Source organism: Pseudophryne corroboree, chromosome 10 (genome assembly GCF_028390025.1).
Source record: "Pseudophryne corroboree isolate aPseCor3 chromosome 10, aPseCor3.hap2, whole genome shotgun sequence".
NCBI classification, from domain to species: Eukaryota; Metazoa; Chordata; class Amphibia; order Anura; family Myobatrachidae; genus Pseudophryne; species Pseudophryne corroboree.
Window position 1 is genome coordinate 32,746,861 of NC_086453.1, and position 25,286 is coordinate 32,772,146.

Genomic DNA, 25,286 nt, shown 5'->3' on the forward strand with positions numbered 1-25,286 from the left:
TTTATGTAGGCTACTGTCGTTACATTGTCCGACTGCACTTGAATGGCCCGATTTCTTAGAAGATGGGCCGCCTGAAGAAGACCGTTGTAGATGGCTCTTAGTTCCAGGATGTTGATGGGCAGGCCGGCTTCCAGACTTGACCACCTTCCTTGGAAAGTTACTCCATGAGTGACTGCTCCCCAGCCCCGAAGGCTCGCATCCATGGTTATAAGGACCCATTCCTGAATCCCGAACCTGTGGCTCTCCAGAAGGTGAGGTAATTGTAGCCACCAGAGGAGCGAAATCCTGGCCTTCGGCGACAAACGTATTCTCTGGTGCATGTGGAGATGAGATCCTGACCACTTGTCCAGGAGATCCAGTTGAAAGGCCCGAGCGTGGAACCTCCCGTACTGGAGAGCCTCGTAAGAAGCCACCATCTTTCCCAACGGGTGAATGCATTGATGAACCGACACCCGGGCTGGCTTCAGGACATCCCGGACCATTGTTTGTATCACCAACGCCTTCTCCTGTGGAAGAAACACCCTCTGCACTTCTGTTTCTAGGATCATTCCCAGAAAGGACAACCTCTGGGTTGGTTCCAAATGTGACTTTGGAAGGTTCAGAATCCAACCGTGGATCTTGAGGAGGCGGGTTGTGAGAACAATGGACTGCAGCAGCTTCTCCTTGGACGATGCCTTTATCAGCAGATCGTCCAGATATGGAATGATGTTCACCCCTTGTTTGCGGAGGAGAACCATCATCTCTGCCATCACCTTGGTAAACACCCTCGGTGCTGTGGAGAGGCCGAATGGCAGGGCCTGGAACTGGAAATGACAGTCCAGTAATGTGAAACGGAGATAAGCCTGATACGGCAGCCAGATCGGAATGTGTAGGTACGCATCCTTGATATTCAGGGAAACCAGGAATTCCCCCTCTTCCAGACCTGATATCACCACCCTGAGAGACTCCATTTTGAACTTGAACTCCTTTAGAAATGGGTTCAACGATTTTAGGTTCAGAATGGGCCTGACCGAACCATCTGGTTTCGGTACCACGAAAAGGTTTGAATAGTAACCTGTGGTTTGCGAATGAGGAGGAACTGGCACAATGACCTGTGCCTCCACCAACTTTTGGACAGCTTCTTGTAGTACAGTGCTGTCTGCCAGCAGAGCTGGTAAGCCTGATTTAAAAAAACGATGAGGAGGGAGACTTTGAAATTCCAGCCTGTATTCCTGGGATACAACATCTATCACCCAGGGATCAAGGCCGGATGATACCCAGACGTGACTGAATTGTCTGAGTCTCGTTCTCACTGGCCCCACCTTCAGGCCGCACGGTCCACCGTCATGTGGAGGACTTTGGCGTACCTGAAGCAGGCTTTTGTTCCTGGGAACCTGCAGTGGCAGGTTTCTTGGACTTAACTCAACCTCCCCTAAAGAAGGTATTGGATGGTCTGGCCTCTCTAGGCTTGTTAGGCCGAAAGGACTGTGTTGCTGAAGAAGAGAAGGATTTCTTCAGAGCAGGTGCAGCTGAGGGAAGAAACGGAGACTTACCCGCTGTAGCCGTGGATATGCACGCGTCTAGAGCTTCCCCAAAGAGAGCCTGACCTGTATAGGGTAGGGACTCTTTCTAGATTTCGCGTCGGCCGACCACTGGCGCAGCCACAGTCCCCGACGAGCTGAAACAGACATGGAAGAGATTCCGGCAGCCATGGAACCCAGGTCTTTCTTGGAATCTACCATAAAACCTGCTGAATCGTGAACGTTGCGTAAACATACTTCAACATCACCCTTATCCATCGTATCCAAATCTAGTAAGGTAGCCGACCACTTTACTATAGCCTTTGCAATCCATGCAGTAGCAATAGTGGGACGTAATATGGCCCCTGAAGCAGTGTACATTGATTTAAGAGTGTTATCAATTTTACGATCAGCCGGCTCCTTTAAGGCGGTAGATCCTGGAACAGGTAAAACCACCTTCATTGAGAGTCTGGACACAGATGCGTCAACAATCGGCGGGTTTTCCCATTTTTTTCTATCCTCCTCAGGGAAAGGAAACGCCACCTGTACCCGTTTAGGGATCTGGAATTTTTTCTCAGGGTTTTCCCATGCTTTCTCAAATATAGCATTCAATTCCTTTGATGCAGGGAAGGTTAGCGAGGCTTTTTTATTTTCAGTGAAAAAAGCCTCCTCAACCTGCTCAGGTGTGGTATCATTAATATGTAACACATCCCTGATAGCCTCTATCATCAATTGCACCCCCTTTGCAAGAGATGCAGACCCCCGCAACACATCCCCATCACCGTCTGTGGTGTCAGAATCGGTATCCGTGTCATCCTGCGTGACATGCACAAGCGCACGTTTGTGGGGGTATATAGCGGAGCGTCCCGAGGTACCAGAAACCGGCCATACTGCCATAGAGTTCTGTAATACCTGGGTTGCAGATTCATTACTTGCAACCCTGTCAGAAATCTGAGAAATCCAAGATTTGATAGAGGAAAACCACTCAGGCTCCCTTTCTGGTATCTGTGCTAAACCAGTGCTATCCTGATTACATAGAATGGGATCATCCTGGGAGGACAAATCCTCTGCAGCATATGACACAGTATCCCTGGACATAGCTAAAGGAGACAACCAAACACTCCACACACACAAAGGGGATGGCAGACAGAGTCCCCCCCCCCCCCCCCCCCCAAGAATGGCAAGAGAGACACAGAGATTGGAGCCAACCCACACACAGCGCTTTTATACCAAAGGGAGACCCCTTTTCAGTGCTGACTGTGTACCTTAATAGTATACACAGTCGTATTGCAGCCTCCCCCCCTACCTTCTACAACCCTCTGGTACCGTTTGTAGATAGCTGGAGTTGCTGTGGAGGGACCTGATTCTCCTTGTCAGCGCTGTGCAGGCAGGAAAATGGTGCTGAACGCTGCTGGGTCCGCTCTGAGGAGAAGCTCCGCCCCCTTCATGGCGCTGTCTTCCCGCTCTTCATCAGATTGTACTGTCCTGAGGATTTAGTGCTGGCTGAGATCCGGGGACCCCGACAGGCTTCTGGACCAGTGTAGGGTGTCGCGCTGGCTCAGGGCGCCCCTCATATCGCCGCACCATGTACCTCTGAGCCATCCCCGGAGCGCAGTTAATACTGCGCTCCTACCCTGATGCCGCCATCTTCACACCCACCCCCCGATTGCTAGGGGGGTCGGTGTCTCACTCGCCACCGATTCTAAAGCTCTGCAAGGGGGTGGCGGCATGCTGCTGGGGCGAGCGGTCCCCTGTGGCGGAGAACGATCAGACCCCTCTGGAGCTCAGTGTCCAGTCAGCTGAGACAGTGTCTCAGAACCCGCAGGGCGGACACTGCTTTCCCCCTCAGTCCCTCGCTGCAGGGAGGCTGTTGCCAGCAGCCTCCCTGTAAAATAATAAACTCTAAAAAAAACTTTTTTCCAGGAAAACTCAGGAGAGCTCCCCTAGCTGTGACTGGCTCCTCCGGGCACATTTTCTAAACTGAGTCTGGTAGGAGGGGCATAGAGGGAGGAGCCAGCCCACACTCTCAAACTCTCAAGTGCCAATGGCTCCTGGTGGACCCATCTATACCCCATGGTACTAATGTGGACCCCAGCATCCTCTAGGACGTAAGAGAAACAGTATTTGCAGGGTCCTGTTGTGCAGGTTTATTATACTCATAAATGATGTCATATATATGTATACACTGTATGTGTACGTGTGTGTGTGTGTGTGTGTGTGTGTGTGTGTGTGTGTGTGTGTGTGTGTGTGTGTTTAATGAACCCTTAATATACATTAAATAGCTGACATTCCTAAGATTAACTTTATAAGTCCACAATTTTTAATGTTCCTTTACATGAGTTTGGCATTTCAGGAGCACCCTTGATTTTAACAGAGCAGACACACAACTGATTGACAGCTTGTTATTTATTGTTTGTATCATGCATGAGTTCAGAGAGACTGATGTCACAGTAGCTCAAATGACTGCATTTAAAGCTTTATGACCTAAGGACCTCATTCAGTAAAAATTGCAAAATTAGCAAATCGCAATCTGGCTGTTTATCGAACTAGTGCGCATGCGCAGTATTCGTATTGCGCACGCATGAGTAAAAATAGCGACAGAAAATGCTTACACATCGTGATCGCTATGCAGACGTTTGACTGACAGGACGCCGGCGTTTGTGGGCGGAAACCCTGCTGTTTTCTGTATGTGTGAAATAACGCAGGCGTGCCCAGGCGTTTTTTAAGGATGGCCTCTGACATCAGCTGAGCTATGACCAGTTCCAGCCTCTTGTGTTGCAAGAACTGTGGACAACCTTGCCTGGTGCAGATAGGAAAAATCTTCCATGTTCCGGTAATTGTGTATGGTTCTGCGATCAGCCGCATAGTGCGATGCATACCCAATTTCTGCAATGGCCGTTTTTTCTCAATTTCTGGGCAGCAACTATTTGATTGCAGTAACTATTTAGCAGAAATTGCAATCCTTACCGAATAAGGTCCAATATCGGATTCCTTTAGAGTTCTGTTTTGAAAATGTGGTGGAGCAGTCTGTAGTAGATTGTGATGTTAATACATTTAGCAGACAGTGGAATCAGGGCTGTAACTAGACTTTTTGGTGCCCTGTGAGAGAGCATTGGCGGCCCCCTCTACCCCATTTTTTTCAATACAAACATAAGGGGTCACAAGGGGGCTGCGGCCCGCTCCCGAGTGTCACCCGCCGAGGTGTGACACAAAAATGCCGTCTCCTGCTCAGTGACAGGAGCCGAGTGCTGCACTCGGCTCCTGTCACTATGTAGGAGCCGCCATTGCAGAGACAGCACTCTGCGGGAGACAGACCGCACCTCCAGAACCCCCCAAGTGACGGAAAACGAGGTTGGAACGCGAAGCCCCTCCCGTGAAGCCACACCCACTTCCGGGAAACCACGGCCCCCCTCTTCTGCCAGAGCCGCACCAGGTGTTCACAATGTAAGTGACGCCCCTGATTAGGCACATGCCTTGTGGGGAAGGGGCATGACAAGATTTATACCAGAGAAAGCCCATGCTATGATGCCCCTTTTCACTTATATATATGTATTTACACATTTACAGACCAATGCAAGAAAATGGATTTGGACACAAATCTTCTATACACAACATTCATGCAGTTATAACTTGAGAGCTCGTAGTTATCCAGTTACAATACCCTTTATTAAATAACACATTTCAATATACTGCCATACATGGGATTCAAACCTATAACCTGTTGAATTCTAATCAAACAACCTACTCATTGAGCTATTTAATCCTGCATAAAAACTATGAACACTATATGAAGCTACTGGTACTTTGCAAAAAATAATCAGCATTGCGGCTGAGCAGATCTATGTAGTGTGCAGTCACACATCCAATCTCTTGCAGCCACACACTACATAGATCTGCTCAGCCGCAATGCTGACAAAGTACAAGCTGAGCTTCAAAAAGAATGATCTAGTTTAGAATTATCTACCTGTCTATGGGGGTCATTCCGAGTTGTTCGCTAGTGAAAAATGTTCGCAGCGCAGCGATTAAGTGAAAAAGCGGCACTTCTGCGCATGCAGCGCAGTGCGCACGCGCAACGTACTTTCACAACGGCCAATGTATTTTAACACAAGGTCTAGTGAAGCATTTCAGTTGCAATGGACGACGCAGAGTGATTGACAGGAAAGGGGCGTTTCTGGGTGTCAACTGACCGTTTTCAGGGAGTGTTTGATAAAACGCAGGCATGCCAGGAAAAACGCAGGCGTGGCTGGGCGAACGCAGGGCGTGTTTGTGATGTCAAATCAGGAACTGAACAGTCTGAAGTGATCGCAAGCTAGGAGTAGGTCTGGAGCTACTCTGAAACTGCACATTTTTTTTTGTAGCCGCTCTGCGATCCTTTTGTTCGTACTTCTGCTAAGCTAAAATACACTCCCAGAGGGCGGTGGCATAGCGTTTGCACAGCTGCTAAAAACTGCTAGCAAGCGAACAACTCAGAATGACCCCCTACGTAAGGGCAGATAGTTCAATTAATAGATTGTCTGACTGCACTGCCACAGGCAATGTTTTCGAATCCCGGGGTGTGTCAGCATCTTGAAATGTAATAAAGGACAACGGCCCTCATTCCGAGTTGTTCGCTCGCTAGCTGCTTTTAGCAGCATTGCACACGCTAAGCCGCCGCCCTCTGGGAGTGTATCTTAGCTTAGCAGAAGTGCGAACGAAAGATTAGCAGAATTGCGAATAGAAAATTCTTAGCAGTTTCTGAGTAGCCCGAGACCTACTCCTACACTGCGATCAGCTCAGTCCGTTTAGTTCCTGGTTTGACGTCACAAACACACCCTGCGTTCGGCCAGCCACTCCCCCGTTTCTCCAGACACTCTCGTGTTTTTCCCTGACACGCCTGCGTTTTTTAACAAACGCCGTGAAAACGCTGAGTTTGCGCCCAGAAACACCCACTTCCTGTCATTCACACTACGATCACTCGAGTGTTGAAAAAACTTAGGCCCTCATTCCGAGTTGTTCGCTCGGTATTTTTCATTGCATCGCAGTGAAAATCCGCTTAGTACGCATGCGCAATGTTCGCACTGCGACTGCGCCAAGTAACTTTACTATGATGAAAGTATTTTTACTCACGGCTTTTTCTTCGCTCCGGCGATCGTAATGTGATTGACAGGAAATGGGTGTTACTGGGCGGAAACACGGCGTTTCAGGGGCGTGTGGCTGAAAACGCTACCGTTTCCGGAAAAAACGCAGGAGTGGCCGGGGAAACGGTGGGAGTGCCTGGGCGAACGCTGGGTGTGTTTGTGACGTCAACCAGGAACGACAAGCACTGAAATGATCGCACAGGCAGAGTAAGTCTGGAGCTACTCTGAAACTGCTAAGTAGTTAGTAATCGCAATATTGCGAATACATCGGTCGCAATTTTAAGAAGCTAAGATTCACTCCCAGTAGGCGGCGGCTTAGCGTGTGTAACTCTGCTAAATTCGCCTTGCGACCGATCAACTCGGAATGAGGGCCTTAGTTCGTGCTTGTGTAAATCTACTAAGTTCTTAGTAAAATAACTAAGCGCATGCGCTCTGCGTACCATGCGCATGCGCAATTAGCAGCAAATCGCAGCATAGCGAAAATCGGCAACGAGCGAACAACTCGGAATGACCCCCCATGTGACTGAATAACAAAGAAATCTCAAGTTGAGTTCATGACTGTTGTATGGGTATTAGTGATGGAGAGTAGGAGACAGCGGCGGTCAGGAGGGGTGTGGTATGGAAGGTCAACAGTAACTAGGTCGACGGTGTCTAGGTCGACCAATATTGGTCAACAGTAACTAGGTCGACAGGGAAGCTGGGTCGACAGGTCAAAAGGTCGACATGAGTTTTTGATGTTTTTTTGGTATTGTTTTTTCTGTACAGTGACCGGGAACCCCAATTAGCGCACCGTGTCCCCTCGTATGGCTCGCTTCGCTCGCCATGCTTCGAGCAGGGTGCATCGCTCTGCTACCGGTGCGCTCGGCACAGGTAACTATTCCCAATTGTAGTCCGCATGGATCGTCAAGTCTGAAAAAGTTCAAAATAAGAAAAACCCATGTCGACCTTTCGACCTAGAACATGTCGACCTAGAGACCCTGTTGACCTAGAAACCCTGTCGACCTAGTTACTGTTGACCTAGAGACTGGATCCTGTCAGGAGACGCTGGGCTTCAAAGAGGGGGGAAGCTGCAAGTGAAAGTAATTAAAACAGATAATTGACAAGTGCCGCCAACAGCGCCCCCTACCCCGCAATGCTATGGGCCTAATTAAGACCTGTTCGCTCGCTAGCTATTTTTTGCAGCGCTGCGATCAGATAGTCGCCGCCCACAGGGGAGTGTATTTTAGCTTTGCAAGTGTGCGATCGCATGTGCAGCCGCCCTGTGCAAAAACAGTTTGTGCAGTTGCTGAGTAGCTCAGACCTTACTCTGCCGCTGCGATCACTTCAGCCTGTTCGAGGTCGGAATTGACGTCAGACACCCGCCCTGCAAACACCTGCACACGCCTGCGATTTTCCAGAAACTCCCTGAAAACGGTCAGTTGCCACCCACAAACGCCTTCTTCCTGTCAATCTCCTTGCGATCGGCTGTGCGAATGGATTCTTCGTTAAATCCATCGCACAGCAACGATCCGCTTTGTACCCGTATGACGCGCCTGCGCATTGCGGTGCATATGCATGCGCAGTAGTGACATGATCGCTGCGCTGCGAAAAACGCTAGCGAGAGAACATATCTGAATTTGGCACTAGGGCCTTCATTCCGAGTTGATCGCAGAAAGCTACTTTTTGCAGCCCGTGCGATTAACTAGATGCCACCTATGTGCAGGGATTTTTGCATAGTAAAGCTGCGAACGCTTGTGCAGCCCTGCTATGCAAAAAATGTTTTGAGCCAAAGAAGACCATGGTCTTACCCTGTGCGACGGATCCAGCGACGAAGGTCCCGTAATTTACGTCAGACATCCGCCCTCCAAACGCCTAGACACGCCTGCGTTCGCCTCACCACGCCTTGAAATCGGTCAGTTGACGCCCCGGAATTCCTCCCGCCTTTCAGTCTTCTTGTGATCGCTGCTGGGATCACTTTTACCGCTGGTGGTGTCGCTGCCCGGCGACGGCCTTCGTCAGGCAATGATGCACGTGCGCATTGCGTGTGCCGCACAGGCGCAATCCCGACCCGTTCACACCACAGCGATGAAACGCTGCGTGCGAACGGGTCGGAATGACCCCCTATGTGCGGTGCCCCCTTCCACACACACCTAGTTACGGCCCTGACTGGAATGCTAAGTTAGAACTGAACAATTTATATTACTGTACCTTTGTCATGGCTGAAAATTTTTATTTTGGTTCTTAGAGATCCTTAAATTTCCCTTTGACTTTTGGTGGTCATTCCGAGTTGATCGTTAGCTGCATTTGCTCACAGCGCAGCGATCAGGCAAAAAAAAAAGGCAGTTCTGCGTATGCGGCACAATGCGCACGCGCGACGTACGGGCACAACGAACGATTTAGTTTTGCACAGGGTCTAGCGATGCATTTCAGTCGTACTGCTGGCCGCAGAGTGATTGATATGAAGAGGGCGTTTCTGGGTGGCAACTGACTGTTTTCAGGGAGTGTTCGGAAAAACGCAGGCGTGCCAGGGAAAACGCAGGCATGGTTGGGAGAACGCAGGGTGTGTTTGTGATGTCAAATCCGGAACTGAATAGTCTGAAGTGATCGCAAACGCTTGAGCTACTCTGAAACTACACAAAAATTTAGCTCTGCGATACAACCGTTCGCACTTCTGCTAAGCTAAAATACACTCCCAGTGGGCGGCGGCATAGCGTTTGCACGGCTGCTAAAAACTGCTAGCGAACGATCAACTCGGAATGATCCCCCTTGTTCCTTTATCTTGTTTGGCAAATGATGATTTTTAGCAATATAATTGCTTGTGGTTGTCATAGAAGACTGCAGTTGTACATTATGAAATTCCTGCTGTATATTGTTCATACATTAAGCGATTCATTTTCAGTGTGTCTCCATAATTCTTAAACCTCTAAGTCAGGCATTCCCAACCACGATCCTCAAGGCACACCAACAGTGCAGGTTTTAGTGATATCCAGGCTGCAGCACATGTGGTTAAATCAAAATAACTGAGCTACTAATTAAGTCACCTGTGCTGAAGCCTGGATATCACTAAAACCTGCACTGTTGGTGTGCCTTGAGGACCGTGGTTGGGAATGCCTGCTCTAAGTACTTGAGTTAGCCTTACACATATAACCTTATATTGTCTGAGTGGTTACAGCTGCATGAAGTAATATCTAATGGAGCCTATTTTTGCTATTGGAAAAGTTCAAACTTATATTTAGTTCTGTATCAAATGTCCGGGCACTTGTTAGTGGATTGTGTGCTGTGATCTTATTCGCTACATTCCCCGCTGTTACTATGTATCATTAGCATACGTAATCGAGTTGGAGCTTTCAAAAAGACCAACACCCTGCAATAACCAGTTGCTCCCGCTGCTTTGTTTGCTATGAAGGACACACTAGTAAAACACACCGACCCAATACAAAGCAAAGTATACTGTAGCTGACCTTAGCACTGGGAAATATATCCTATATAATAAAAGGCTAACTTTGCTCCTCACCTCTAGGGGGGAGAATTCAAGTGTTGTGTGCATCGGCGGCCACTAGATGGCTTATGAAGGAGCAATTCAAATGAAGCTCCGTACATTTGTCCCGCCCGGCGCAGCCATTGGCTACGGATGAGATTATAGTATGCACCGAGTGATCAGTAGGCCAGCCCTCTGACAAAGTCTGGGGATGAAACGCGTTAGAGCATGGCCTAGTGATGCTCGATCCTGTCTGCCCAGCATCCTTCGTCTGGCGTCTGTTCCTGACCTGCGGCTTCTTTGGCGGTCAGTGGAGTGAGGCAGTGAGCCTGGCGATGAGTCAGACACATGGATGGAGCTTTGCCCAGTAACACATATGTGAGCCTTGTGTATCCAGCCCACAGTGTTTTTACACTCGGTACAAATTTATTTTAATCAATGAGGATTTCATTGGATTTTACTGTCAAATTAAAAACCTTCAATGCACTATAGCGTGCCCCTACACTTCTCTATTTCTAAACAGATAGAGATTATATATATAATATAATATATTATATATATATATATATATATATATATATATATATATATATATATGGGACATGCAGTGAGCTGGACGTGCAGTAGATTTACACCCCATATATGAGCCAAAGGGTCCATGTGGGCATTATACACAGGTGCAGCAGTATATACATGTGGGCATTATACACAGGGGCAGTATTATATACATGTGGGCATTATACACAGGTGCAGCAGTGTATACATGTGGCCATTATATACAGGTGCAGCAGTATATACATGTGGCCATTATATACAGGTGCAGCAGTATATACATGTGGCCATTATACACAGGGGCAGCAGTATATACATGTGGGCATGATTATACACAGGGGCAGCAGTATATACATGTAAGCATTATACACAGGTGCAGCAGGATATACATGTGGGCATGATTATACACAGGTGCAGCAGTATAAACTCCTGGAAATAACGAGCGTGTTGATCAGAGATGTGCGTAAAAGATAAGCAGATGAGGCACTGCCACACCTACCATAGACTTTTTACTCCAGAGTTTTGACTATAAAAATGATCAGAATAATGCAAAGAAGATATTTCAAACAAAGTCTTTGTATTTTTCATATACTTTATATAGTCAAAACTCTGGCACAAACGTTGGTATGACAGGAAAGGCTCTGCCTCACCTGCCTCACCCCACCGCACATCACTGATATATACACTGCTCAAAAAAATAAAGGGAACACTAAAACAACACATCCTAGATCTGAATGAATGAAATATTCTTATTAAATACTTTGTTCTTTACATAGTTGAATGTGCTGACAACAAAAATAAGATTTTAAACCTACCGGTAAATCTTTTTCTCCTAGTCCGTAGAGGATGCTGGGGACTCCGTAAGGACCATGGGGTATAGACGGCTTTGCAGGAGACATGGGCACTGTAAGACTTTAGAATGGGTGTGCACTGGCTCCTCCCTCTATGCCCCTCCTCCAGACCTTAGTTAGGACTGTGCCCAGAGGAGACGGACAGTACGAGGAAAGGATTTTTGTTATCTAAGGGCGAGATACATACCAGCCCACACCATACACACCGTACAACCTGGTATATACTAAACCAGTTAACAGTATGAACAAAACAGTATCAGCCAGAGACTGATTTTCAACTGTAACATAACCCTTATGTATGCAATAACTATATACAAGCCTTGCAGAATGTTTCCACACTGGGACGGACGCCCAGCATCCTCTACGGACTAGGAGAAAAAGATTTACCGGTAGGTTTAAAATCTTATTTTCTCTTACGTCCTAGAGGATGCTGGGGACTCCGTGGGGTTTAAGCTCCAGACCGGGCTGGAGAGTGCGGATGATTCTGCAGCACCGAATGAGCAAACATCAGGTCCTCCTCAGCCAGGGTATCAAACGTGTAGAATTTTGCAAAAGTGTTTGAACCCGACCAAGTAGCAGCTCGGCAAAGTTGAACCGCCGAGACGCCTCGGGCAGCCGCCCAAGAAGAGCTCACCTTCCTAGTGGAATGGGCCTTTACTGAATTTGGTACCGGCAATCCAGCCGTAGAATGAGCCTGCTGAATCGTGTTACAGATCCAGCGAGCAATAGTCTGCTTAGACGCAGGAGCACCAACCTTGTTGGCCGCATACAGGACAAACAGTGCCTCTGTTTTCCGAACCCGAGCCGTTCTGGCTATATAAACCTTTAAGGCCCTAACTACATCAAGGGACTTGGAATCCTACAAGGCCCCCATAGCCACAGGCACCACAATAGGTTGGTTCATATGAAATGACGAAACCACTTTAGGCAGAAATTGAGAACGAGTTCTCAACTCCGCTCGGTCCGCATGGAAAATCAGATAGGGGCTCTTGTAAGACAAGGCCGCCAATTCGGACACCCGCCTCACAGATGCCAAGGCCAATAACATGACCACTTTCCAAGTGAGAAACTTCAATTCAACTGTTTGAAGCGGTTCAAACCAGTGTAATTTAAGGAACTGTAACACCACGTTAAGGTCCCACGGTGCCACCGGAGGCACAAAAGGAGGTTGGATGTGCAACACTCCCTTTACAAAAGTCTGGACTTCTGGGAGAGAAATCTTCACCTTAATGGAGCCTAACTTCAGGCCCATATCCACACCAGACTGTAGAAAATGGAGAAAACGACCCAGCTGAAAATCATCCGTAGGAGCATTCCTGGATTCACACCAAGAAACATATTTCCTCCAGATACGGTGAGAGTGTTTCGCCGTTACCTCCTTCCTAGCTTTAAAAGGGATGACTTCATCCAGAATACTTTTCCTAGCTAGGATTTGGTGTTCAACCGCCATGCCGTCAAACGTAACCGTGGTAAGTCTTGGAACACGCAGGGCCCCTGTAGTAACAGGTCCTCCCTGAGAGGAAGAGGCCATGGATCTTCCGAGAGCAGTCCCTGAAGATCTGCATACCAGGCCCTTCGAGGCCAATCTGGAACAATGAGGATTGTCCGCACTCTTGTTCGTCTGATGATTCTCAATACCTTTGAGATGAGTGGAAGTGGAGGGAACACATAGACTGACCGAAACACCCACGGTGTCACAAGGGCGTCCACTGCCACTGCCTGAGGGTCCCTTGACCTGGAACAATACGTCTGAAGCATTCTGTTGAGGCGTGACACCATCATGTCTATTTGAGGAAGTCCCCAACGACTTGTCACCTCTGCAAAGACTTCTTGATGAAGTCCCCACTCTCCTGGGTGGAGATCGTGCCTGCTGAGGAAGTCTGCTTCCCAGTTGTCTACTCCCGGAATGAAGACCGCTGACAGAGCGCTTACATGATTTTCCGGCCAGCGAAGGATCCTGGTGGCTTCTGCCATTGCTGCTCAGCTTCTTGTCCCACCCTGGCGGTTTACATGCGCCACGGCCGTGACGTTGTCTGACTGTATCAGAACAGGTAGGTTGCGAAGAAGATTCTCCGCCTGTCTAAGGCCGTTGTATAAGGCCCTTAATTCCAGCACATTGATGTGTAGACAAGCCTCCTGGCTTGACCATATTCCCTGAAAATTGTTTCCCTGTGTGACTGCTCCCCATCCTCGGAGGCTCGCGTCCGTGGTCACAAGAACCCAATCTTGAATGCCGAATCTGCGACCCTCTAGAAGGTGAGCACTCTGGAGCCACCACAGGAGAGAGACCCTGGCCCTGGGGGACAGGGTTATCTTCCGATGTACCTGCAGATGGGACCCTGACCACTTGTCCAGATGGTCCCACTGAAACGTCCTTGCATGGAACCTGCCGAATGGAATGGCCTCGTAGGCCGCCACCATCTTTCCTAATACTCGAGTGCATTGATGAACTGACACTCTTTTTGGCTTTAACAGGTCCTTGACCATGTTCTGGAGTTCCTGGGCTTTTTCTACTGGGAGAAAGACCCTTTGTTTTTCCGTGTCCAGTATCATGCCCAAAAATGACAGTCGATTTGTCGGAACCAACTGCGACTTTGGTAGATTTAGAATCCAGCCGTGCTGTTGTAGTACTCTCAGGGAGAGAGATACGCTTTTCAATAATTGTTCCCTTGATCTAGCTTTTATCAGGAGATCGTCCAAGTATGGGATAATTGTGACGCCTTGCTTGCGCAGGAGCACCATCATTTCCTCCATTACCTTGGTGAAATTCCTCGGGGCCGTGGAAAGGCCAAACGGCAACGTCTGAAACTGGTAATGACAATCCTGTACAGCGAATCTCAGGTACGCCTGATGAGGAGGATATATGTGGACATGAAGGTATGCATCCTTTATGACTAGTGACACCATAAAATCCCCCCCTTCCAGGCTGGAGATCACTGCCGTTAGAGATTCCATCTTGAATTTGAACCTCCTCAGATATAGGTTTAGGGATTTTAGAGTCAGAATAGGTCTGACCGAGCCATACGGCTTCGAGACCACAAAGAGGGTTGAATAAAACCCTTTCCCCTGTTGCACTAGGGGAACCTTGATAATCACTTGCTGTTGACACAGCTTTTGTATGGCAGCCAAAACTATTTCCCCTCTCTGGGGAAGAAGCTGGCAAGGCCGATTTGAAAAATCTATGTGGAGGCACTTCTTCGAACTCCAGTTTGTAGCCTTGGGATACAATTCCGACCACCCAAGGATCCAAATCCGACTGAACCCAGACCTGGCTGAAGAGTCGAAGACGTGCCCTCACCGGCGCAGACTCCCGAAGCGGAGTCCCAGCGTCATGCGGTAGACTTGGTAGAGGCAGGGGAGGACTTTTGCTCCTGTGAACTAGCCGTAGCCGGTGTTCTTTTCCCTCTACCACTGGCAAGGAAGGAAGAGCCACGCCCCTTTCTGAACTTATGCGACCGAAAGGACTGCATTTGGTATTGAGGCGTTTTCTTTTGCTGTGGGGGGAACGTAAGGCAAGAAAGAAGACTTAGCCGCGGTAGCTGTGGAAACCAGGTCCACGAGGCCATCCCCAAATAAAAGTTCACCCTTGTAGGGTAATGCCTCCATATGCCTCTTTGAGTCAGCATCCCCTGTTCATTGACGGGTCCACAGGGACCTTCTAGCAGAAACTGCCATGGCATTAGCTCTTGAACCCAAAAGCCCCATATCTCTCGCAGCCTCTCTCATATATAACGCTGCGTTCTTGATGTGACCTAAGGTCAACACAATACTATCTTTGTCTAGGGTGTCAATGTCAGATGACAAGTTATCAGCCCAAGCTGCAATTGCGCTACCTACCCATGCTGACGCTACTGCAGGTCTGAGCAGGGCTCCCGTAGTCGCATAAATTGATTTCAATGTAGATTCCTGCTTACGATCCGCAGGATCCTTTAGGGCTGCCGTATCAGGGGACGGTAGTGCTACCTTTTTAGACAAGCGCGTTAAGGCCTTGTCCACCGTGGGCGAGGATTCCCACCGTAACCTGTCCTTTGCGGGGAAAGGATACGCCATAATAATTCTCTTGGGAACCTGCAGTCTCTTGTCTGGAGTTTCCCAAGCCTTTTCAAATAAAGCGTTAGCTCATGAGATGGAGGAAAAGTTACCTCAGGTTTCTTTTTCTTTAAACATGTAGACCCTAGTGTCAGGGACAGAGGGGTCCTCTGTGATATGCAAAACATCTTTTATTGCAATAATCATATATTGAATACTTTTGGCGACTCTTGGTTGTAACCTCGCCTCATCATAGTCGACACTGGAGTCGGAATCCGTGTCGGTATCAGTGTCTGCTATCTGGGTAAAGGGACGTTTATGAGACCCTGAGGGTTCCTGTGACACAGTCAAAGCCATGGATTAATTCCCTGCTTTGTCTTTGGACTCTGCTTTGTCCAATCTCTTATGTAATAACGCCACATTAGGATTCAAAACATTCCACATGTCCACCCAATCAGGTGTCGGCTGAGCCGACAGAGACACCACCACCATCTGCGCTGCTTCCTCCCTAGACGAGCCTTCCGCTTCAGACATGTCGACACACACGTACTGACACCCCCACACACACAGGGATAACTGAAATATGGGGACTGACCCACAATAAGGCCCTTTGGAGAGACAGAGAGAGAGTATGCCAGCACACACCCAGCGCCACAGTATACTGAAACTGAAAGTCCCAGTCTAAATAGCGCTTTATACACAACAAATATTAGCACCAAATAATGTGCCCCCCCCCACCTCGTTTTTGCCCCCTGTTACTGTGTTCAGCAGGGGAGAGTCCGGGAGCAGCTTCTCTGCAGCATGCTGTGGAGAAAATGGCGCTGGTTAGTGCTGGAGGATCAAGCCCCGCCCCCTCGACGGCGGGCTTTGGCCCCGCTAATTTATTTATACTGGCGGGGGTTTTATTAACTCACTGCCTCAGCAGTATCTGTTACTAATGCCAGTGTTATTTGAGGTAAATTTTGCTGCCCAGGGCGCCCCCCCTGCGCCCTGCACCCATGCTTTGCCTTGTGTGTGTGGGAGCAATGGCGCGTAGCGTGACCGCTGCGCGGTACCACAGTGAAGATCTGAAGTCTTCTGCCGCCTCTGAAGTCTTCTTGCTTCTTATACATACCCAGCTTCTATCTTCCCGCTCTGTGAGGAGGACGGCGGTGCGGCTCTGGGACGAACAGCAAGGACGACACCTGTTTTCCGACCCTCTGGAGCTAATGGTGTCGAGTAGCCTAAGAAGCAGAGGCCATCAGTCCAGGAAAGTGGGTCTGCTTCTCTCCCCTCAGTCCCACGAAGCAGGGAGCCTGTTGCCAGCAGTGCTCCCTGAAAATAATAAACCTACCAAAAGTCTTTTCAGAGAAACTCAGTAGAGCTCCCCTGCAGTGCAGCCAGTCTCCTCTGGGCACAGGATCTAACTGAGGTCTGGAGGAGGGGCATAGAGGGAGGAGCCAGTGCACACCCATTCTAAAGTCTTACAGTGCCCATGTCTCCTGCAGAGCCGTCTATACCCCATGGTCCTTACGGAGTCCCCAGCATCCTCTAGGACGTAAGAGAAATCACACAAAAATTATCAATGGAAATCAAATTTATTAACCCATGGAGGTCTGGATTTGGAGTCACACTCAAAATTAAAGTGGAAAAACACACTACAAGCTGATCCAACTTTGATGTAATGTCCTTAAAACAAGTCAAAATGAGGCTCCGTAGTGTGTGTGGCCTCCACGTGCCTGTATGACCTCCCTACAACCCACACAAGTGGCTCAGGTAGTGCAGCTCATCCAGGATGGCACATCAATGCGAGCTGTGGCAAGAAGGTTTGCTTTGTCTGTCAGCGTAGTGTCCAGAACATGGAGGCGCTACCAGGAGACAGGCCAGTACATCAGGAGACGTGGAGGAGGCCGTACGAGGGCAACAACCCAGCAGCAGGACTGCTACCTCCGCCTTTGTGCAAGGAGGAACAGGAGGAGCACTGCCAGATCCCTGCAAAATGACCTCCTGAATGTGTCTACTCAAACGATCAGAAACAGACTCCATGAGGGTGGTATGAGGGCCCGACGTCCACATGTGGGGGTTGTGCTTACAGCCCAACACTGTGCATTTGCCAGAGAACACCAAGATTGGCAAATTCGCCACTGGCGCCCTGTGCTCTTCACAGATGAAAACAGGTTCTCACTGAGCACATCTGACAGACGTGACAGAGTCTGGAGATGCCAAGGAGAACGTTCTGCTGCCTGCAACATCCTCCAGCATGACCGGTTTGGCAGTGGGTCAGTAATGGTGTGGGGTGGCATTTCTTTGGGGGGCCGCACAGCCCTCCATGTGCTCGCCAGAGGTAGCCTGACTGCCATTAGATGAGATCCTCAGACCCCTTGTGAGACCATTTGCTGGTGCGGTTGGCCCTGGGTTCCTCCTAATGCAAGACCTCATGTGGCTGGAGTGTGTAAGCAGTTCCTGCAAGACGAAGGCATTGATGCTATGGACTGGCCCGCCCTTTCCCCAGACCTGAATCCAATTGAGCACATCTGGGACATCATGACTCGCTCCATCCACCAACGCCACGTTGCACACAGACTGTCCAGGAGTTGGTGGATGCTTTAGTCCAGGTCTGGGAGGAGATCCCTCAGGAGACCATCCGCCACCTCATCAGGAGCATGCCCAGGCATTGTAGGGAGGTCATACAGGCATGTGGAGGCCACACACACTACTGAGCCTCATTTTGACTTGTTTGAAGGACATTACATCAAAGTTGGATCAGCCTGTAGTGTGTTTTTCCACTTTAATTTTGAGTATGACTCCAAATCCAGACTTCCATGGGTTAATAAATTTGATTTCCATTGATAATTTTTGTGTGATTTTGTTGTCAGCACATTCAACTATGTAAAGAACAAAGTATTTAATAAGAATATTTAATTCATTCAGATCTAGGATGTGTTATTTTAGTGTTCCCTATATTTTTTGGAGCAGTGTATATACATACATATATATATATATATATATATATATATATACACGGGGGGGCACCAATATTTCTCTTGCCTCCGGGAAACTGGGGCGAACTTATGCCACTGTCTTCCAGGCTTGATAAATCTGGGCCTATGTGCTCTGAGGAGAGTTAGCACCTTCTCTCAACTCTAATGCGTAACTGTGGGGACAAATTATAGCCCATTATACACTATAGCCCATTACAATAAATAGAATACAGTATATTTTGTGTGTACATGTCTAGCTGTTGTCCTCAGTGTTGCCTAGTTTTTCTTGTTAGTTGTTTTATTCATTCTCCTCTCTATCTCTTTCTTCTACAGCTCCTGCTCTTCCTCTCACCCCATCCTGGTTTCTTCCCATCAGATGGCTGTGTAGTTGGGTGGTGGCAGCTGGCATGGCCATATCTGCTACAATACAGGCTTGTGGAGAGCGAGTTTTGACCCAACTGGACCCACGAGGGGGGCTGATGTTAGTGGTAGAGGTACACCAGACCAGTCACCCCTCCTCTATGTGCTCCTTAGGTGTGGCCTGCACCGTTTCAATCTCCCAATACAGTCATACTATACAGATACACCTTTCATATGTCCCACTACAGATACACACACGCCTTCCATATGTCTTACTATACAAGGATACTGTTTCTCTATGTTAGATTTTGCAGACACTCTTTCCATAGTTCATAAAATAGAGATAACACAATAACATTTATTTCATCCCCAGGGGAGATGTATCAAACCTTGGAGAGAGATAAAGGGGCAGATGTATTAAGCCTGGAGAAGTGGAAGGTGATAATGCACTAGCCAATCAGCTCCTAACGGCCAAGTTACAGGCTGGGTTTAAAAAAAAATTACAGTTAGGAGCTGAGTGGCTGGTGCGTTATAATCGTCTACTTTATCACTTCTCCAGGATTAATACATCAGCCTGAAAGTACCAACCAGCCAGCTCCTACGTAGCCTGTAACATAGAAGTTAGGAGCTGATTGGCTGGTAGTTTATCCCTCACCATGGTTTGTTACCCCCCCCCCCCCCCCTCTCTTCCGGAGAGAGTTATAGTATTTATCTGTGGGTGTATGTACAACAAGGGTTCTTGTGAGGGTATCCAGTCTCTAGGACAACAGTAACTAGGTCAAGAGTATCTAGGTCGACCACTATTGGTCGACAGTGACTAGGTCGACAGGGTCTCTAGGTCGACAGGTCAAAAGGTTGACATGAGTTTTTCACATTTTTACTTTTTTTAAACTTTTTCATACTTCACGATCCACGTGGACTGTGGTTGGGAATAGTAACCTTAGCACAAAGCAAGGGATATGGGTGGTCATTCCAAGTTGTTCACTCGCTAGCTGCTTTTAGCAGCTTTGCACACGCTAAGCCGCCGCCTACTGGGAGTGAATCTTAGCATAGTAGATTTGCGAACGAAAGATTAGCAGATTTGCGAATAGACACTTCTTAGCAGTTTCTGAGTAGCTCGAGACTTACTCTGCCAGTGCGATCAGTTCAGTGCTTGTCGTTCCTGGTTTGACGTCACAAACACACCCAGCGTTCGCCCAGACACTCCCCCGTTTCTCCAGCCACTCCCGCGTTTTTCCTAGAAACGGCAGCGTTTTTTCACACACACCCATAAAACGTCCAGTTTCTGCCCAGAAACACCCACTTCCTGTCAATCACACAACGATCACCAGAACGAAGAAAAAACCTCGTAATGCCGTGAGTAAAATACCTAACTGCATAGCAAATTTACTTGGCGCAGTCGCAGTGCGAACATTGCGCATGCGCAATTAGCGGAAAATCGCTGCGATGCGAAGAAAATTACAGAGCGAACAACTCGGAATGAGGGCCATGGTGCACTAATTGGGGTACAGGGTCACTGTACGGAGAAAATGATAGCAAAAAAACATAAAAAAACTCATATCAACCTTTTGACCTGTCGACCTACAGACCCTGTCGACTTAGCATCTCTGTCGACCTAGTTACTGTCGACCAATAGTGGTCGACCTAGCCACTGTCAGCCTAGTTACTGAGGAGTTACCTTCATACCACACCCCTAGTGAGTATTGCTCTGTGATGGACTCATTATATTCTTACTGTCTTTTGTCTCCGCGAGAGCCTGTTTATGAACATCTGCCAATGCTGGAATGTTCCTTGCAAGCATTGTACATTTAACTCTCTCAGTGATCTCAAGCAAGGACAAGCTGCTCACAGGGTGCTGTATCACCCACTTCAGAACTGAAACTATATGACCAGCATTCTGTAACTGTTTTTCCTATAAGACAGTCACAGACTGCGGGGAACTGTAAACGGAATTTGACGCTGAATATTTCACAAATAATGAATGTCAAATCTCCGTTACAAGAATCTCAGAACAAAAAGTTATTTGCTAACATTTACTGAGGAGGTGCCAAGTAGAACCATTCGTGGTCTTAGCAGAAAAAGGTACCCAGTAATTGTATTATCCTTTATGTACTGTATTTAAAATATATGTATTACCTGCTTTTTAATCTCTGCATAATTTGTATTGTTCTCTACACATTAGCTGTTTAAATTATACTTTCAAAGCTGTTGATGCCATAATACTGTAATTACCACAATGCAATCTGAGGTTATTACTTTATTTGACATTAAATTGTAAACTATTTTCTTCCAGAATTATATTATTCTTTTTTTTTTACTCTTCCCAAAACAGTTCTATCTATATGGAAGTGACAGAATTCTAGAATTAAATTATTATACAAATAAAGTTCTCTCTTTTAGTGGTTCCGTTTCATGTTACAAGATGCATTTTATGTCATGTTTTCATTTTCATGCACCGTATAAGCATCGGCTAAGTTACTGCACATTGCATGTTCTGTATGGCTGCAACTCAAAAGTAATAATTACACCTAAACCGTGAAGCACTTACTTGTAGCGACCAGTGCGGAGAGGATGACGGTGACTAGGAGAAGAGATGTTTCCATGATTACTTATGGATGAGAGAAGAAGAGGAGATGGACCGACAACAGCAGGTTTCCCTTAATAACAAGTACTGGGGCGTTGGCTTCTTGATAGAATGCAATTATACTAGAGGGGAGGGGGTAAAGGACCAGTGCTGGGCTACACTTCTTTCTTTTGTTTAACCTCAAAATGTGCAGAATACTGGAGGAAGTGGTAGGTTGCTGCACAACACATGTATAATATCAAGAAGCTTTCCTGGAGTGCAGTACAGTATGAAGGAATGAATTTCTTAACACCAGTTTGTTTATACATGCTGTTGTCCTTTTTCTCTGGTATGTGCAGTGCCGTAACTAGGCATTTTAGCGCTGTGTGCAAGAAACGGCATTGCCCCCCCTTATGTAAAATATGGGCGTGGCTTCATAGGGAAGGGGTGTGGCCACAAAATAATACCAATTCACACTACGGTGCACAGTAGTCTCCATTATTCAAAATACGCCGCACAGTAGCGCCACTACAGCAGTTAGAGGGGGTCATTCCGAGTTGATCGCTCGCTAGCAGTTTTTAGCAGCAGTGCAAACGCATTGTCATCGCCCACGGGGGAGTGTATTTTCGCTTTGCAGAAGTGCGAACGCTTGTGCAGCAGAGCGCCTGCAAAAACATTTTATGCAAAACAAGACCTGCCCTGTAGTTACTCTTCATGTGCGTTGATTCTAACGTTGGGGGGTAGGCTTTTGATGTCACATACCCGCCCAGCGTTCGTCCAGCCACGCCTGCGTTTTCCCTGGCATGCCTGCGTTTTTCTAAGCACTCTCTGAAAACGGTCAGTTGACACCAAAAAAATGCCTCCTTCCTGTCAATCTTCCTGCGGCCGCCAGTGCGAATGAAAACGTTGCTAGAACCTGTGCAAAACCCCAAAGGACTTTGTACCCATACATCGCGTGTGCGCATTGCGGTGCTTGCGCAGAAATACCGATTTTTAGCCTGATCACTGCGCTGCGAACAACGGCAGCTTGTGATCAACTTGGAATGACCCCCTGAGCCCCTTTTACACATTACGGCAGACAGCGTCTCCCTTTTTACACATTACGGCAGACAGCGTCCTCCTTTTTACACATAACGGCAGACAGCATCCCCCTTTTTACACATTATGGCAGACAGCATCCCCCTTTTTACACATTACAGCAGACAGAGTCCCCTTTTTACACATTACGGCAGACATTTGTTACCTAATGGGCAAAACCATGTGCACTGGGGGAGGGGGTATACAGCAACATGTGCAGAGAGAGTTAGATTTGGATGGGTTATTTTGTTTCTATGCAGGGTAAATACTGGCTGCTTTATTTTTACACTGCAATTTAGATTTCAGTTTGAACACCCCCCACCCAAATTAACTCTCTCTGCACATGTTACATCTGCCCCACCTGCAGTGCAGTGTGGTTTTGCCCATTAGCTAACACATTTGCTGCTGCTATCATGTCTGAATTAGGCCCATACATAGAGAAGAGATGCACATGCTCAGCATTTTTTATGGAAATAAATCATTTGAATCATTTTTTTTTTTTAAATCATGAACTTATTATTTCCATTAATAAAGTACGAGCAAATGATTAAGTAAGACACAATGGGGGTCGTTCCGAGTTGTTTGCTCGTTGCCGATTTTCGCAACGGAGCGATTAAGGCAAAAATGCGCATGCACATGGTACGCAGTGCGCATGCGGTTAGTATTTTAGCACAAGTAGATTTACTCACGTCCGAACGAAGATTTTTCATCGTTGAAGTGATCGGAGTGTGATTGACAGGAAGTGGGTGTTTCTGGGTGGAAACTGGCCGTTTTCTGGGAGTGTGCGGAAAAACGCAGGCATGCCATGTCTGGAGAAACGGGGGAGTGGCTGGCCGAACGCAGGGCGTGTGTGTGATGTCAAACCAGGAACGAAACTGACTGAGCTGATCGCTATTTGTGAGTAAGTCTCGAGCTACTCAGAAACTGCTAAGAAATTTATTTTCGCTATTCTGCGAATCATTTGTTCGCAATTCTGCTAAGCTAAGATACACTCCCAGAGGGCGGCGGCTTAGCGTGTGCAATGCTGCTAAAAGCAGCTAGCGAGCGAACAACTCGTAATCACCCCCAATATTAGGATTACCATACCATCCCTTTAAACCGGGAAGCTCATGAATTACACAGGTTCTGTGGCTGATTAAAACCAGGTGAAATGCAGGCTTGAAAAAACAGCCACGGAACCTGTATAATTCATAAGTGTCCCATTTTGAAAGGGATAGTATGGTAACTTTAAGCCTACAAAAGTGGTACATACAACTGTTACTTTAACAATGGATATTTGAGAAACACTGAAGTCATATTTGGATGGAATTAGCAAAGAGCATCGGATAACAATCGTAGGATTTAGCAAGACTTGGAGTGTGGTAAATTGCATAGTGATAAAGTAACAACCAATCAGCTCCTGTCATTTTTTCAAACACAGCCTGTAACATGGCAGCTAGGAGCTGTTTGGCTGCCACTTTATCCCCATGAAATGTATCACTCTCCAAGGCTTGATAAATCTGGGCCAAAGTATTATAGCATACAAGGAAAGGCTTCAGCAGTTGGTTGGTAGTTGGAGTGCAAGTGCAACAATGACTATCTTGGTGTACAATAAAACATGATTTACTTCTTTAGTATTGTTAAAAACTTCAAATGAAAGTACCAAATATTTCCCGGGTTATTGCACATAAACGCGCATCAACCCGAGAATTTGCTCAGTGTGAAAGGGTACTGAAAGAATATCCTGAAAGTGTCCCGGCATTTCATTCCAGGTCTCGACCTGGTCTGAATCCGGTATTGTCCCAGGATGCAGTGTAGTGTGAATGGGCCCTATCCGGTATTCAGTACACGGGACTGTTAAAAGGCCTCTCATTGGAGCTTTCTTGGACTCAGAAAAGATGATGTCATCATCCAGAGCCCGGGGAAGCGTCCTGGAAGCGGAGGAGACAGGCAATATGGCTACCTGGACTGATCAGGAGATCAGAGAGCTGCTCAGCATAAGGGGGCAGGAGGAAATAAAGAGACAGATCACAGGCACAGTGAAGGATGCTATTATTTATAAAAACAGAGGAATTATCCGTACACAACAGCAAGTTGTTAATAAAATGAAGACTCTGAAAAAGCAGGCCCCACCCCTCCCTTTGCTTGCCTATTGTGACCTTATCTATGCGAGCCAGAAAAATGGCCATTTTTAATGATATACATATGCTTTTGCAGGGATTTCCCGGGATCAGTGTAAACGGGGCTGTCCCTGGTCGATCCCAGGTCTAATGGGCCCAACACACTGGGCGATATTACTGAAAGATATGAACAATCTCGTTCATTAATGAACGAGATACCATTAATATCTTTCAGTGTGAAGGCAGCAACGATGAACGATGTGCGGCCCCGTGCTCGTTCATTGTTGGTGCCCCGTCACTTGTGCATGCAGGCCAATATGGACGATTTTGTCCATATTTGCATGCACTGCTATGGAGCCGGGTGACGGGGGGAGTGAAGAAACTTAATTCCCCCTTCACCTCCCTCTTCGCCGCCGGGTCGCCCGTCTGGCGGATTGGCGGTCGAGCAGCCCGGCGGCGGGTCGCACAGTATGTAGCGCCCTTAAGTGCAGTGTCAAAGCCAAGGAGACATTCCCGTGTTGTGTCCCGGAATGCTTCTGGGAACACATTCCCAGGTGTGACCTGGCTCTGTCAGTCTGAAAGGGGTATCATTGTGAAAGTATAGAAAAGTAGGATGTGCTAAAATGCTTTCTACTCAGTACTCTACAGGAGGTGTTTACACCCACGTATTGTGTGAGAGGGTGCCGGTGTGTGAATTATAATAGTGACGTTCTGCTTTACCT

General features: G+C 47.5%; 1 protein-coding gene and 1 long non-coding RNA gene across 2 annotated transcripts in view; one reads left to right on the forward strand and one right to left on the reverse strand.

The window, feature by feature from the left end:
* LOC134965891 (uncharacterized) overlaps nucleotides 1-19,593 on the forward strand; it is a 71,382-nt gene extending 51,789 nt beyond the window's left edge. Inside the window, exon 3 of the long non-coding RNA XR_010188538.1 lies at nucleotides 18,799-19,593. This is a non-coding gene — a long non-coding RNA (uncharacterized LOC134965891). The remainder of the gene's footprint in view (nucleotides 1-18,798) is intronic.
* LOC134965890 (phospholipase A2 inhibitor and Ly6/PLAUR domain-containing protein-like) overlaps nucleotides 1-21,534 on the reverse strand; it is a 40,067-nt gene extending 18,533 nt beyond the window's left edge. Inside the window, exon 1 of the mRNA XM_063942283.1 lies at nucleotides 21,374-21,534. Within this exon, the coding sequence (XP_063798353.1) occupies nucleotides 21,374-21,428 (55 nt within the window). The 5' untranslated portion in view covers nucleotides 21,429-21,534. The remainder of the gene's footprint in view (nucleotides 1-21,373) is intronic.
* Between the last annotated feature and the right edge of the window lie 3,752 nt (nucleotides 21,535-25,286).